Source organism: Prionailurus bengalensis, chromosome A2 (assembly GCF_016509475.1).
Source record: "Prionailurus bengalensis isolate Pbe53 chromosome A2, Fcat_Pben_1.1_paternal_pri, whole genome shotgun sequence".
Classification (NCBI taxonomy): Eukaryota; Metazoa; Chordata; class Mammalia; order Carnivora; family Felidae; genus Prionailurus; species Prionailurus bengalensis.
Window position 1 is genome coordinate 76,988,287 of NC_057348.1, and position 16,800 is coordinate 77,005,086.

The following is a 16,800-nucleotide window of genomic DNA, read 5'->3' on the forward strand; positions in this document are numbered from 1 at the left end:
CACCCTGGTGTTTTACTTTTAAAGGCTGTGTTTTATTTACTACTTACTGGATAGACACAAAAGAATTTCCTTTCTTTCATGTCTTTTTACAGTTAAAATTTATTTAATAGGTAATATAAGTATATCATAAACATTTTTTCAGTTACAAAAAAGGAGATATTGAAAAGTCTCTCTCCTGACCAACTGTCATCTCCAGAGATTTCCCTCCTGAGATACTCTTTGAAACTGCATTTCTTTAAACTGTTTAAACTTTGATTTTCTTTTAGTTCTGACACGTCCATGATTTAGTGATGCTGAACTAAAGACCTACAATAGAATGCTTCTCTTTGTCACATCCCCAAAATTTGCACAAAGAATGCAAGTACTCTACAATCTATGTTGGACTTCAAGAGGCACACAGGACTACAAGTTAGAAAAAAAAAAGAAAAAAAAAGCCTGGATCTTATTTCCTTCTCATAAGATAGGATTTTCTTCTCTATTTTACCACACTTCCGTTGAGTCAAACAATTAACTTATCTAATGAATGTCTATTAAAATACACACACACACACACACACACACACACACACACACACACACACAAGCCCCTACCACCTACAGGTCCTTTATAATGTAGGAGCTTAAATCAGGAAAGCAAAGTTCATCACAGCCACCTTATACATTAATAGACTATATCAAGTTAAGTTTTGGTCTCCAAAATGGTTCACGCACACCAAGAAGAACATAAGGCAATCCTTCAGCTTAAAGAAAACAAATTAGGACTTGTTTACAATTACTTTTTACTTCTCCCTTTCAAAGTTTATATCGTAGGGTGATTTGTCATGTATAAAATAAGTTAATATGTTGGTATCTGCATAGCATTTATAAAGGCATATGTTGGGAGTTCATACTCAAATACATTCTCCTAGTGATGGTATATAATAAAGAAGTTTTAAGAATTAGGGGGCACCTGGGTTAGGTGCCCAACTAGGGGGCTTAGCCGGTTGGGTGTCCAACTTGGGCTCAGGTCATGATCTCACGGTTCTTGGGTTGGAGACCCACATTGGGCTCTGTGCTGACAGCGCGAAGCCTGGAGCCTGCTTCAGATCCTGTGTCCCCTCTCTCTCTGCTCCTCCCCTGCTTGCACTCTGTCTCTTGCTCTCTCAAAAATGAATAAAAAACATTAATAAAAAAATAAATAAAAAGTTTTGAGAATTAAATAGCTCAGTATATAAGGTGTTCATTTCTAAAAGTAAATATTTTGTCAAGTTTGTAAAAGTATATGAAGTGCTAATTTTAATGGGATACACAGAGAAAACAACTGTAAAAGGGACAGATCAACACTTGGCCAGACTATATATTTCTAGAGTTAAAAGTAGATAGCTTATTTTTTGGTATGTGGTTCTTTTCAACCATATTCCTGCTATCAGAGTTATTGAAAATTAGGTGTACCATGGTTAAGGAGATGGGCTCTGAACTCACAATGTCAAGTTCAAATCCTGACTCCATCACTTACTTTGAAGAGCCCTAAATGGCGCATGGATAATGGTCTTGCTGTCTGGCACTTCAGCAGCCAAAAATGTTAACAACTATAATTAAATAGAAAGAGCATCATTTAACAAACATTAGCTTTAGTAATTGAAATGAAACAGCTGAGTCACTTTTTAATTCAGCATAACTTTTTGGAAAGATGTTTTTTGGGCTCAACTGAAATGTATCTAAACAAATGGAAGCTTTTGCCTTCTTTTTTATCAAAAAACAAAAACAAAAACAAAAAGCCTCAATATCACTCCCATGAGCTACTTTGTCTTGGAACAGCTAATATAAGTTAAACAATGTCAGTCCCTAGCCAAACAGATATGGGAATAACTGTATACAGTATATCTTCTTGGCTTCATTTTTATGTGGAACATGTGTTTATATTTTGACCTTTTGTCTTTTTTTTTTTTTTTTTTTAAGGCAGAACCGTTTTTAAACATCAGCAACTGGAATGATTTTTTTTTTTAAGTTTCCAAACATATTAAGTTACACATGGCAATGCCTATTGCTGAAACATTTATAAATGTTACACCAACTGTGTTTACAGTTCCGATTTTTTTAGATTGTTTTGTTTTCATATAAGCCATGACCTGAAAAATTTAGCTCAAATTCTTTCCACAAAATAATTACATAATGGAACAGTCTGAGTCACTTTGAATTTCCGAAACACAAAACTCGCTCCCATAAGATAAAGACAGTGATGAGTATCATAGTGGGGTTTTTATGACTAACTCTACCATAACTAAAAGGCATCGATAAGACTGGAAGGACTATAAGAACATGGTGATTAGAATCCATCCAACTGAGAAAAATCACTGCACTCTTTTTTATTTCCCATTGCCTATCCTTAAGCAATTGACATAAAAATAAAGTCTAAAAGTAATTTTGCTGCAGTGAAAAAAAAATCAAAGAACAAAAAATTTGGTAATTCTGAAGACAAAAGTACAAAAATACTTCTCTTTAGCCTTGCCTCTTAAACCTTATCTATCACCTTGATGGAAGAAAGAATTTATAATATGTAAGTTAATATAAACAGCACATAAAATGTAAGGAAGAGTTCTATGAAAAAGAAGACCAAAATCAATCAAACTGGGGTTAAGGAAATTATTAACGCTGTCAGTGCAGAGCCTGAGGCGGGGCTCAAACTCCTGAACTGTGACTTGATGACCTGAGCCAAAGTAGGATGCTTAACTGACTGAGCCACTCATGAGCCCCCACAAACGGATTGTTTCTTCAGAAGTCCAGAGATGATCAACTTAAGAGAATAATCATTTCTTTTTTTAAGACAAAAAAAAAAAAAAGGAAGGAGTTGGCACTCGATATTTCTACAGTGAGTAAATGAGAGAATGAGTACAGCATCCTACCTTCCAATTTGCATACGTTCCTTCTCCTAACAGGTCACCCCAGGTCCCAGCCCCTTTCTGGTATCAGATGACTGTGGACACCACTCAGGCTCTGTGGTCAGTCACTCAATCTCCTTCACTGAACCCCAACCTCTACCAAAGGCCTTCTTTAACTGCTAGTACTCCCATTACTTGACTTTCTAAATGGATCACAAAGAAGCCTCCCACTGAGGAATTCAAAGGTCTCTTGTCAGTATTTGCACAGTTGAAAAAGAAACACATTTGGTTTTCTTGAGGCAGCCAGGAACAAAATCTTGACAGCTGGAAATTTACTGGAACCCACAGGGCTGGGATTTGCAACTATGTTTCAAGGGATTTGAAACTATATTTCAATAATAATAAACATTTACTATTTACTCCATCCCCTACCAAGACCCAGCACATCCCTATGTGCAACCTCAAATGGAAAGCTTAGAACTCTCTCTTATGTTAAATAATGGTTGACCAGTTGGATTTTTAAGACATGCAGACACATTAAAGTATTCTTCAGTTTTTGTTCTGGTGTTTTCCTTTTGTGCTCTCTTCAGACAAAGTACAAATTAGTCAAAGAACCTTACACAAATCCCAACTGATTTTACTCTGCTCTTTCTCCCACCCACCCTCCCTTTTCCCTGAGCCTAAAGTAACAGATGGGTAAGAGTTTGAGAAAAGACACTATTTCAAGTACTTTGATTTCCCAATTTCAATCCCCAAAGCGTTCACTTATTACTACTATTAAAATGAATAATGTTTTACCTGTTCTACTCTAAAAATCACCATCTAAACTCAAAATATTTTTTTAATTTTAAATCTTCTCTATTATTGTTTTATGCTCATAACTAAAATAATGGCATAAATATTCTAGCCATTGTCATGAATGATGTAATTTCCATTTCAGGAGGATTTAAAGCTACCATATAAATTTAAAACTTACCATGTAAATTTCTAATAGCCAAAGGCAATAAAGTCTCATTAATTTAAAAGTCTGGAGCTCTTAGCTACAAATGATGAGTTGAAAGGATGTGGGTTTTATTACTGCGCAACATAACTTCACATTAAATCCCAAGTGGAACTGCCACGTAAGCTCATTTCCTACTTCATTTCTCTAAAAAGTGTAAACACTAGATTCATTTCCACAAAATACAATGAAATTGCTATTCTGCAAGAAGTTTACACTCCTGTAAGATTTCATGTTAATGAGGTCATTTGTCTTACATGGAAAACAATGCTTGCTATGTGCACTGTCCTGAGGGACCCTTATAAATATTAATCCATTTATCCTCTAACAACCTTATGAGGTGAGTACTACTACTGTGATTATATGTCAGTATGCTTAGCACAGGGCTTCAGATGTGAAAGAAAGTAAGTGTTGTCTGACTTTCATGAACATTTTCAAACGAATTAAATGTATTGAAGAGGTTGATGAAGAACTAACAATTGGCTGCTTTGTCTCATAATCATCTCTAGCGGCCACAGAGAGCAAGCTCTAAATAAGGACACAGAGATAAAAGTGAGCCTAATACATCAGCCAAAGCAACAATTCATTAAACCTATGATTACTCTCTACATGTTCCCACTGTCAATTAGGCCAAGAAGTCAATAGGTGGAAGTGTTTTTTTTACTCCCAGGATGAGCATGGTGAAGAACACTTTCACAGAAGGTTCTTAGGAAGCCCATACATGTATGTATAAATTTGTTCTCTTAATCTCATCCCACCACTACAATCTCCAATATTTTCTGTGATTTTAAGGATCTCTAATAAATTCCCCATATTCCCCTTAAATTGTAAAAAAAAATCATAGGTAGATACGATTCTCCAATAAAGATTTGACATAGGCCAGAGTTAAGAGGATTAAGTCATAGTTTTTACATGGTGAATTTCTATTTATATATCTTGACATGCTTGCTTTATAAGATATTCTATATTTTTGGCTTGTGTACCCACTTTGAACTCTAGATTTTTCTTCTAAAATATGGAAAATTAGTCCTCTATATTTTGTATACAGTTTATTTTTTTTCCAGCTTGATCTTCATGTACCCATAAGTAATTTAATTTTCTTCTGACCACTTGTCAATTTATAGGGATAATGTGGAATTTTATTTACTTCATTTTATAATTTCAGCAACTTCACTGAAGAAATTATTGAGCAACATAAGACCTCACAGTGATGCCTACGTGAAACCATTGATTATCATAGATTCTACTCCAAGCTGGTACTGATCCAACTCTTTGGCCTACTGTAAACCCTTTTAATATATTCTAAGCCTGGGGATACTACCCTTTCAGAAGCAACATGTCATGCTTGAGGTGCTTTCTGTAGCATGGGGAAGAGGGAAGCAGTCTCCATCATAGCTTCTTTAAGGACTTAAGACTTCCCTGGAAGGGTTATTGCCATATGCCATTATCATTCTAACACCTGAAGGTTGCCCTTTTATCCAGAATTGAAAGCAAAATGAAAGCAACACAAGTAATAAAATTAAAAAAACAGGATGGGAATGGGAGAGCTACCAGCAGAGAAAGGGATCCTTCAGATCCCCAGGAAAGAAGACCACCTTCACCCATCTGACCATTTGGCCTACTGCTATCAACGACCAGGCTACCAGACTCTGACTCACTTCTTTGTTTCAACCACCACACTGAGGTCAAAGTCATACGTTTGATCCCTACCTGAGCCAAATGGGAAGCCACCTCACTGTCAAAAATGTGTCCAACCTCTCATAAATATCATCACTTGTCCTAAAGGGATTCATGAGAGTGGGTATGAACCAATCCATGCAAATTCATCACCATTACTGGAAAAATAACCAGGAAAACCTGATCCATGAGTCAGTCCATTGTACAAATTTCATTTAGGAAGAACTCTCTGATGGTCTTGGGGCAGATAGATGTTGAGTAAGAAACCAGGCTCTGCCACTTAACTAGTTCCATGTGTAATCTTGGACACGTTCATTTATCAGAGCCTTATAGATAAAACACATCAAGGGTCTCAAGTAGAATCTGACACAAAAGGGATGTTCACGTGATGTTGGCCCCAGCTCCTCTTAACTTTTAACCTGGGAGTTAAGAGAAGGATGGAGCCAGGTCCACCAGTGTTTCAATCCTGGTTCTGCAACACATTAGCTGTGAAACACTGGGCAAGTGGCGGCCTCATCTTTCTCATAAAGCTGGGATAATGAATCAAAGTATTCAGATAATGCCTGGCATACAGCAAATGCCAATAAGCGGTAGCTACTTCTGTAAATGTTAGTAAGACAAAGACATTATTATCATCGCTATCTGTTGATCAGTGTTTCTCACAGTGTGGTCAGGGAACTATGGATATAAGAATGACCCAGACGGTCTGTTTAAAAAAAAAAAAAAAAAAAGATCCCAACCTATTCAGAAGCTCTCCTAGAGTAGTGCCAGGTAATATTCATTTCTGAATCAAACTTCCTTGAGATGTATACTAAAATTTAAGAATGAGCGACCCAGTTGGTCTTGTGCTGGGTCACAGTAAATTAAGACTCACCAGCTAGTACTTATTCTTTACTATGCTAGGAGAATTGCCCGGTACCTGGTGTTTTATATTTTGGAAATTCTTTGGAACTAAACATTAAACTGATAGGCTCACTCCTGTTATTTTTTCTTCCCCCCAATGGTACTATTTTGACTTTTTCTCCCACTCCAGCCAGGGGAAGGCAAACTATGGCCTTGGTCTGTGGCCAATTTTCTACAACCCCAACAACCAGAGCAGATGTGTGTTTAAAATGTTGTTGAAAGAAAGAAAGAAAGAAAGAAAGAAAGAAAGAAAGAAAGAAAGAAAGAAAGAAAAACATATTCAATGGAGACATTGTGTTGCTCAGAGCGTCTAAAATATTTACCGTCTAGCCCTTTACAAAAAGGTTTGTCAACCCCTGGTAGTCTATATATTTTTTTTTTAACTGCAGATCTCACACAATTTACATGCTTAAAAAATAGTAACAATAAGGGAGAATTAATTAAAATAGAAGATATTCTAGTAGATATATTCTAGTGCACCTAATAGAGGCAAGTACCACTGCCAAAGTTTTTGTTATACACGTATGCGTGTGTGTTTATCAGATAATGATCAAATTGAATTTGGCTGTAGTCAAAAGTAATTTTAAAGTCCTTGAGGGCAGGGGTGGGAAATAAATAGTGCAATCGGCTAACGAGCATTCATTAAAACTCAGAGTAATTTTTACAATAAAGGTGCCTTGGAGAACATAAAAAATCATATAAAATGATCCCTGCTGCTTAGAAGTTAATGGCTTATTCATTACAAAATGGTAATAAAATCAGTTTTGTGTACCATATACACTGTTTTAAGGAGAAAATGGAATCATCAATGCAAAGTATTTCAAAAGTATCATACTAGAAAATATTTTAGTTATATTAATATATCATCTCAAACATATGCAGGTTTTTTTCTTACCACCTCCTTAATTCCTAGTTTCCTCCAATCTGGGAAACGAGTCTTTTTTTTTTCCTTTGTGTGTGTGCATGTGTTATGTATGTGTGTTTGCATGCATGTGTCAGGAGAATAAAACAAAATGCTTCTGCCCTTTCTGTGTCATCCATTATTGGCTTCTTCTCAATTTAAAATATGCTTTCCTTTACCTTTCTCTTGTTTCTAGCAAGAAAAGCACTTGATTAAATTCTTATGCAAAAAGAACAATAAAGACTATGATCATCTTATCCCTAGCAATACTACAAAGTCCAAAATTAAAATTGTTAAGGTAACAATTTTTCTTCTTCTCTTCATAGGACACAAATTTCCAGGGTATTTGTGATTGTTTCAGGCCAGCTAAAAATACATTAATTTTATAACACATTTGGACAAATTTGCAAAGGAAAGAAACACCTTCCTAGGAACATACTCCAGGAAATAACACTTTAAAAGGTTTTCATTCTACAGAATACACTGCAGACACACAAACCACAAGCAGTGTAAATAAATACACACTGGTGCAATGCTGAAATGCACATCTGTCTTACACCACAAAGAGAAAACCCTTCCACACCACGGTGTTTCAGCTTGGGATGCCATAAAGACGGGATTTAGGCATGTAGTGTAAATACAGGAGGCTGTAAATGTGTGTGTGTGTGTCTGTGTGTGTTAGGGAAAGAGGGTTGTAAGCAGAAGGGGTGGGACTTGTCAGGAGCAGCTATTTGAGAAAATTCCTTTTTCTTTCCCATTCATTCTTTCCAGCTTGTGTCTGGCACAGTCCTTACAATTACTCACTGGCTTTTCATTCTAAAGACAACCAACAAGCTTTCAGAACTTCCTACAGTGTTTTTCACATACTTTGTTTTTTTAAAAGGCACCAAATCATTGAATATTTGTTTTAAATAAAAAGTAAACCATTAGCCCTGTTCCTCATTCCAAAGACCCCATGAGTTGCCGGCTAAACAGGATCCTTTGTTGTGTGTCCAAAAATAACACAACGCGGTATTGGTAAATTGGGAAACAACAGATCACTCCGTTTCCAAGAGTGTCAAAGTTATTACCATAAATTTCGATCTGCCCCAGTGAGTCCAATTCCATGCTCCTTTCAGCAGCAAAGCCAATCCAATTGAATACCCCTCGCCTTTTCTCTTTGGACACCCCATTAATATAAGGGCTGCAAGAGGATGCCAAGTGGGCCGGTTTCCTCTACGCACAATGGTATCCGTACAGCGAAATCTCTCCAACCACAGTGAAAGTTGTCTTTCAGATGCCCACCCCACACCGGCCGTCCAGTGCCAGAGAGCCCAGGACGAGAGGGGGCAGCTGGGCAGAGAGCCGTCACCTTTCAGCTCCCCACCTCCCCACCCTCCCCACGAGGGGGAGGGCACGACACGAAAGCAGAGTAGGAAGGTGGGCGAGTGGGAGAGACAGAAATGGATGCTGAGGGGGTGGGCGAAATGGAAGGTAGGTTAGGTGGAGAACGCGGGGAGAGGCGGGTGGGCAGAGCTGCGGGATTATAGAGCAGAGTCGGGGAACGGCGCGGGCGAGCGGGGGCGCGCAGGGGGTCGGGTCCTCACCGTTGAACGCCCCGGTGTCCGCGGCCTCCTCCTCCTCCTCCTCCCCGTTCTCGGAGTCGGTGTGCATGGGCTCCTCCGCGAAGTTGACCCCCTTGCTGGGGGTACCGCCCCCGGCGGCGGCGCCCGCGTCCCCCCAGGTCCTGCCCTCATGGCCGAAGCGCGCGGCGCCTTTGCGCTCGTTCTCCTGCTGCAGGCGCGTGAAGTGCTGCAGCGCGAACTCCAGCAGGTCCGCGGGCTGGTGCCTCAGCACCTCCACCGTGAAGCCTTGCAGCAGCTCCGTCAGTCCCGCGGGGATCTCGATGCTCATCCTGCCTGCCGGGCGGCGGGCGCCTGGGCGCCGCCCTCGCCGCCTCCCCGGACCGGCCTGCGGCCCCGCGGCCGCCGAGAGAGCGCGGACGGTACTAGCGGCGCTACCCGCTGCGAGCGCGGCGCTCTGGGCCCCGGCGGCCCGGCTGGCCCGGCCCGCGGCTCCCGGCGCGCGGTTGCTCCGTCCGGCGGCGGCGGCTGAGCGAGCGCGGCCCCGGGAGGGCTGGCAGCATCTCCGGCTCCTCCCGCTCCCGCCGCCGCTGCTCCTCTCCCCCCCACCCGGGCCGCCCCGCCCCCGCCGCGCCCGCGCCCGCGCCCGCGCCCGCGCCCGCGCCGCGCCGCGCCGCGCGGGAGGGGGCGTCGGGGCGCGCCCACGTGACCCCCGGAAACCATGGCAACCTCCGCTGGCGGGCGCCGCGCACCGCCGCTGGGAAGGTTGCGGTGCGGAAGACGCCGGCTGGCGGCGGCGGGTTGGTGGGGCGACGCTGCTGGGCGCGCGCTGGGCGCGGACTCCTGTCGGCACGGCCGCAGGTGGCCCCCGGGGTGCACCTAGCCGTCCACCTGTCCTCGCTCCGGTGCGGACGGGCCTCTCGGCCGAATTCCACAAGTCCTTCAGCACCAGGAACTGCGCAGAGCTGCTGCCACGCGAATTGCCCCGAAACTTCAGCCTCCACCTCGGTAGCGGCATTTTATTTTCCTCCGGGAATCTAGTTGCATTAATAAGTGTTGGCAGTGTCTTTTGCTTTAAAGTCATATGTGCTACTGGTTGTCTTTTGGACGAAGAAATAATACCCCATCCTTGTGACACCTTTCTTTCTCTTTTGCTGCATTTTATCCAGCCTTCCTCCATACATCCTGTTTATGTTTTGTTTTACTGACAGTAGTAAATTGTCCACTCGATGCATTTACTACTATTTATGAAGACAAATGCACCATTCATTATGAGGCCTTTGTGAAAGTTAGTCGATGCCCTTCAAACAGGATAGTGAAACATTATGAGTAAAATGTTATGGTCAGGGCAGATAGTCCTAAAGAAAAAAAAAAAAAGCTTTGCTTGATGAGGCTCCTATTGTTTATTTTAAACCTTTGCCTTAACTTTGAGTGATTTTAATTATATCTCCAAAATAGGCTACTTGATATAAAGAGAAATAGAACTAGAAGTGTGTACATTTAAAGAAGTCCTTGACTCTGAAATGAGGCTTAATTCTGCAAATGTTTACAATTTTGAATTATAAAAATGCTTTTTGCCAATTAAATGGTTTTTTAAAAAGCATACTTCATTTTCTACAATGGCCATCATATTGTAAATAAAATATTTCAAGGGCAAGTTCAGTTATTCTGATTTATCTTTCCACTCACAAAAAAAGAGTAAATACATGACTCAGAAAACTTGAAGTCTAGAAATCAAGATATAGCAAACTAGTTCCTTTTACAAAAATTCACCTTGATATGAACCCTTTGTTTATAAACCAACTTGTAAGCATTCATGAGTGAATGTATTTCTCTCTTTCTGTTCCTTATCTACCTCATAATAGCATGATGTTTTTAAACATAGTAAAGTACTTCTAATTGTGTTGAGCATTTTAAGTGGTAAGCTTTTATAAAATACCATGATCCTCATAGAAGACAATATTAGTCAAACTCTTAACCATGTAAGCATTATATAAGCCATATATGCATTATCTTCCTAGATCCAGTAATTAAGATGAATTTGCATCATCTGCCTTCATTTATGATGTTTTTATTAAGATTAGCATTGCTTGCAAGTGGCAGAAAATGCAAAATACAGTAGCTTAAGCAATATAGAAGCTTATTTCTTTATAATGTAAATGTAAGCAGTTCAGGGCTGGTATGGTGGTTCCATGAACTTCAGGTACCCAGGCTCCTTCTAGCTCATTGCTCTGTAATCCTCAGTTTCTGGTCTAAAATTAATGCTGTATCTCTAGTCATCTCATTCATATTTGAAAGAAAAGGCATTTCACTCCCTCCCCCACCTACACACACACACACACACACACACACACACACACACACACACACTCACACACAGATACACGCATACCCCTCTACGAACGCTTCCAGTAAGTTGAATACACCCATCCTCTTATACCCTCTTGGCCAGAGCTTAGTCAAGATGGCTACACCCATGGCATGATGGAATGCATTTTCCAAAGGTGACTCCAAAAATATCTCCAGTCCCTGTTCTCTTCTACAGTGTGACCTTGCCACTGCCCCATCAAGAGCTGAAGTCTTAATTCGACTCTTCTTGAATCTGGATGGGGTTTTTACTGCTTTGAAAGAAGTCATCCCAGCATAACAGAAGTAGACAGACGCCCTGCCCAAATTCCTGAGCCACAGAATCTGGGAGTAGAATAAAAAGGTTGTTATTATAAAAAGGCATAAACCTCTAAGTTTTGGGAGAATTTGTAGCACAGTAATAGGACTGAAACACGTAGCTATATGGAAAGCTTGGGAATGTGAGCTTTATTTTGAGCAGTCATGTGCCAAGCAAACATTCGGAAACTGAGAACCAGTTCTGGGGACAATAACCAGCGGCTGCCACTGTGGATAACACTCTTTCCCCCAGGAATGACAGAAGGGAAGAGCACTCCTTATCCATTTACAAGAACCCTATTTCAAAGTAGCATCCTACATTTTGTGTTTCAAAGTAGTTTTTGTTATGTTGGTTTTGGTTTGGTTTTTGTAGATTTACTATATGAGGCTTGGTAGATGCCTCTGTCATCAACCACAATGCCAGGGTCATGTGGCTGTCATTTCTTTAGGGGTATAGAAATGATCCAGGCATGAAATGCATAATTGGATTAGATGACCTATATGGTCTCTCCCATTCTGGGATGTTCTACAATAGTATAATATTAAAAGAAGACATGTTGGATTTAAAACGTCTTTGCAAACAGCTCTCTGATCATTTTTATTTGCATCAATTTTTAAACCAGAAACCATGACCTGAAAAATTAAAGCTTGATCCTGGTAGTCCTATTATGTTAATTTTGTTCTCAGAACAAACGTTCACTTCTAAACTCTTATTCTGGCTTTTATTCCCTACCACATAACCGTTCGGGTAATATTCTGTGATTTCCTTTGCTTTCATTTTCAGAATATTTCCTTCTGAACCTTGGAGTGCAGTGATGGTGGCTTATGGGAACTATTTATCTTTGAATTCTTTAAAAGAACATCACTGAAATTGATTCTTTGGTGGTTGATTTACAAAGCAATTTTCACTAGTTTCTAAGAGCAGCAAAAGCAATTGCCAAAGAACTCTGAGAGTTCAGCATCGAAATGAAATGAGAATGCTACCAAATTTGTTTTCACACATGGAAAATTAAATAGATACCGGACAGAGACATCAATTTTTTTATGTGGAGCTGCCAACACAAGACAACAGCCTAGACAAGCCATAGTTTGGGCAAGCTTTGCAATGGATAATCATAACTATGACCAATCAGACAGCATTTCTTACCCACAGTTAATATGTCTCTGATCATGCTCATTGGTGCAAGAAATATATACCCACTCAAGACAAAAAGACCAACTGGGGGACACAGGGGCTGTGCTTACACAGAGCTCGCAGTAGCCATCACTCTCAGTTTTGTATACCTTTAGCAGTTCAGCACTGGCTACGGTTTTGGTGTTTCCAATTCATATTCTGAAGAGAGGGAATCCAGTTGGTTTGGTCTTGACCATCCAGTGGATTGGCTGGCCTTGAGTGAGAGGTTCTCTCCTGATTCAGTCAGTATGGCCAGTGGGGTGCAGTATAAGAAAGGGGTCGGGGAGTATAAATACATGGTGAGACCTGACTCTTCAGAAACAAAAAGTCCCAAACATAGGCACTGACAGTACGATAGGCAACCATCACAATTTACCTACTACCAGATGGCCACCTCATAGCCTGGAAATCTTATAAGGCTAAATAAAAGGATTGATCTCTACATGCAGCTTTGTACTCCCAGATTGTCAGATTCAGTAGGTCTGAAGTGGGGCCTGAGAGTTTGTATTTCTGTCAAAGTCCCAGGTGATGCATATGCTGCAGGTCTGGGGACCACACTTGGAGATCCACTATGCTAGATTCCCCAGCAGAGAGTTTATGCTCATACTGAGAAGACAATTCCCTGGAGAAACTTTTTTGCTTAACCTCAAAGCATAAGTTTTTCTTTGGTTAAATGAGGACTTAATGCAACTTTATTATTGTGCTCTCCTTGAAGGAGTCTTATACAGTTAAAGAGATTCTCAAAAGCAACAGAGAATATGTCCTTAAATGTTACATGTCATAAATAGAATATGGATTTCCTATTAAGGGCTAGGTCAGGCTCACAAGTTTATCTCTGCTTCCTGAAGCCCCACTGAAACCATGGCCAAAGGAATGGGGAAGATAAAAACAAAATTATAAACTCATAAGGACAAAAGAACAAGAGAAATATAATAAAAATTAAAAATAATACTAAACAATTTTAAATTATGTAGACTTAAAAAGTTAGGGATTTTGACCTATACTATCACATAGATGAACCTTGAGGACCATGTGCTAAGTGAATTAAACCAGTCAAAAAAGACAAAACCTGTATAAATCCACTTAGATGCTAAGTCCCTAGTGTAGTCAGATCCATAGAAACAGAAAGTGGAATGGTGGCTGCTGGGAGCTGAGGGGAGGGGGAAGTGGGAAGCTGTTTAATGGGTGAAGAGTTTCAGTTTTGCAAGATGAAAAACGTCTGAGGTTGGTTGCACAAGAATGTGAGTAGACGTCACACTACTGAACTATAGACTAAAAAATGGTTAAGATGGGAAACTTGGTTACATGCATTTTAGAAATTAAAATTGTTTTAATTGTTTAATTTTTAAGAAAGGAATGGGAAAAGAAACAAGAGCAGATGAGAGTTGTCTACTGAAATTTTGGAACTAACTTAGCAAACTGGAGAATACTGGAACACAAGCTTGGGCGAGGGCTCAGGGAGAGGAAGCCAGTGAGAAGCGAGACAACATTCGTATCACAGAGCACAGAAGCTGGAGACACTGGGTGCCTTTGAAAGGGAATAAGGAGTGAGGACTCATGAAATGTTTGTAGAAGGAGCTGATAACACTGTCTACCCTCTGGCCCTCCCCTGCCCTATGTAGACCATCAATGGTGCTCCTTCATTCCAGCAGGAGGTAGAGGGCGTGACTTGAGGTCTGCACAGCTGACTGTGGGGATAAGATGCTGTACCGAGAAGGGGACTGATTCTTTTTTTTTTTCCAACTCTTTTTTTAATTTATTTTTGGGACAGAGAGAGACAGAGCATGAACGGGGGAGGGGCAGACAGAGAGGGAGACACAGAATCGGAAACAGGCTCCAGGCTCCAAGCCATCAGCCCAGAGCCCGACGCGGGGCTCGAACTCACGGACCGCGAGATCGTGACCTGGCTGAAGTCGGACGCTCAACCGACTGCGCCACCCAGGCGCCCCAGAAGGGGACTGATTCTAATTTGGTGATTCTGATTTTGATCAGTGGCCTCTTTCCCCCACTGGACTCCCAAAATTCTGAGAACTAAATGTACCTGCTAACAGGCAGGAAATCGGAGGATTCCTCTTTAGGCGACTGGCCAGCTCAGGAAGCAAGACCTACAGATGCTGACATTTGTGGGCCCAACTCTCTGTCTTTTCACCCCATTTTGAGGTTTACCAGTCAATACCCACCACCACCCCCCACACCTCATAAACGTGAATTCAGGTAGGGATCATCAGGTTTCCAAAAAAAAACTTTTAAGTATGAAAGACTATAACCAAAATAAATGAACTAAAAAATAAACTCAGAGAAGTAAAGACTGTGGTAAACAGAAGAAAAATCCTAAAACCATTGTAATATCCTCAGATATACAGTAAAAACAATAATAATTGTTAACATTTATTTGTCATATACTATTCAGAACACTTTGTATCTGTCAACTCATTCAATGTTCAGGAGAACCCTATGATGTATGTATATTATTACATTGCAGATGAATAAGCCAAGACACAGAGAGACTAAGTAATTTGTTCAAGATCACACAACTTACAGATGGTATTGGGATAGGACCCCAGGCAGTCGGGCTCCATAGCCAATATTCTATATTTGAAAGGAATAAGAACTCCTAGAAATTAAAACCGTGAGACCAAAAATGCAATCAAGATAATACGTTCAAAATTAAAGTGAGGGGATTTATCAGAAAATAAAAGAAAAATCTAGAAGATGAAAGAGAAAAATAAGAAAATTAGAGAATTGACTCAGAAAGTTCAACATCCAACAATAGTTCAAGAAAGAAATCAATGATAAATGGAGAAAATCGTTAAATCATACAGGAATTTTTCCCAGAATTGAAGGATGTGAATTTCTAGACTGGAGGGGCCCATGAGCAGGCCCATAGGACAATAAATAAAAACACTCTCACCAGGCCTATAGTACTGAAATTTAGGTATTTCAGAACAGTTATACATAAACAGAAGAGTATAAAAGCTCAGAATATCATCCAACTTCTTAACAGCAATACTGAAGTCTAGAACACAATGGAACAATACCTTCCAAGTGCTGAAGGAGTTATTTCCAACCCAGAATTCTGTATCCAGCAAATTAAAGATAGAATAAGGATATTTTCAGACATGTCAAGTTTTATGTAATACAGACTCCCATTACCCTTGATCAAGAATTCAAATAAGTTTTATGAAAACAAGGAAATAGCCTGATGAATAGGGATATAGAGGATCCAGTAAGGGGAAGGGAACCAACATAAGCCCCCAACTCCACATCAGCCAGCCTGCTTGCACCTATACTCACATACTCTACCTTCTGCCTATTGACTCAGACGTCCACGCTCTGTTTACCTGTGCTCCATCCTGTTCCCTGTGACCAACGCAAGGAAATTGCTTCTACAATTGCCACCACTCTCCTGAGTCATCAGTGTTTCCCTTTCAACTGAGCCTCTTAGTGGCAAACAGACTCTAGGAGACCCCTGACTCTCCCCACCCCTGTTAGTCAAGCCCTGTAGAATCCCCTCCCTTGAGTGTGAGTGGTCCTTGTTCCTTGTTCCTTCTAGCCAATAAAATATGGCAAGAGTGAAGGGATTTTGCAGATGAATTAAGGTCCCAAAGCAGTTGATTTTGAGTTAGTCAAGAAGTTTATCCAGGGCTTGATGTAATCAGCCAAAGACCCTGTAGAGAGAGAGAGAGAGTGGGGCCTCCCTGAGGGCAGAGAGTTTCCTTGCTGGCTTGAGGAAGTTCAGGAAGTAAACAGCCATGCTGAGGAAGCCCATGGGAGATGTTTTCTTTAGTTTACCATTGTTTCCTGCTGCTTCTCTTACCTCCCTGACCACATCTACTCATTCTTTTTTACTGGATATGCCTCATCCCTCCTGTTTCTAAATGTTGAAACCTCCCAATATCTTCCTTCTCCACCCTGACTCCACAGGTGACCTCATCAAGCCCATTGGCTTTAAATACCATTTATATGTGCATGATTCTCAAATGTATGCTTCTAGCCTAACCTGTCTCTGAACTCAATACTTCTATGTCCAACTGCCTTGAGGGGTTTAAAAGATACCTGGG

At 40.7% G+C, this 16,800-nt stretch overlaps 1 protein-coding gene across 1 annotated transcript in view; it reads right to left on the bottom strand.

The window, feature by feature from the left end:
* Window positions 1-9,422, bottom strand: part of PRKAR2B (protein kinase cAMP-dependent type II regulatory subunit beta) — a 109,238-nt gene extending 99,816 nt beyond the window's left edge. The window contains exon 1 of the mRNA XM_043588603.1: window positions 8,926-9,422. Within this exon, the coding sequence (XP_043444538.1) occupies window positions 8,926-9,232 (307 nt within the window). The 5' untranslated portion in view covers window positions 9,233-9,422. The remainder of the gene's footprint in view (window positions 1-8,925) is intronic.
* Between the last annotated feature and the right edge of the window lie 7,378 nt (window positions 9,423-16,800).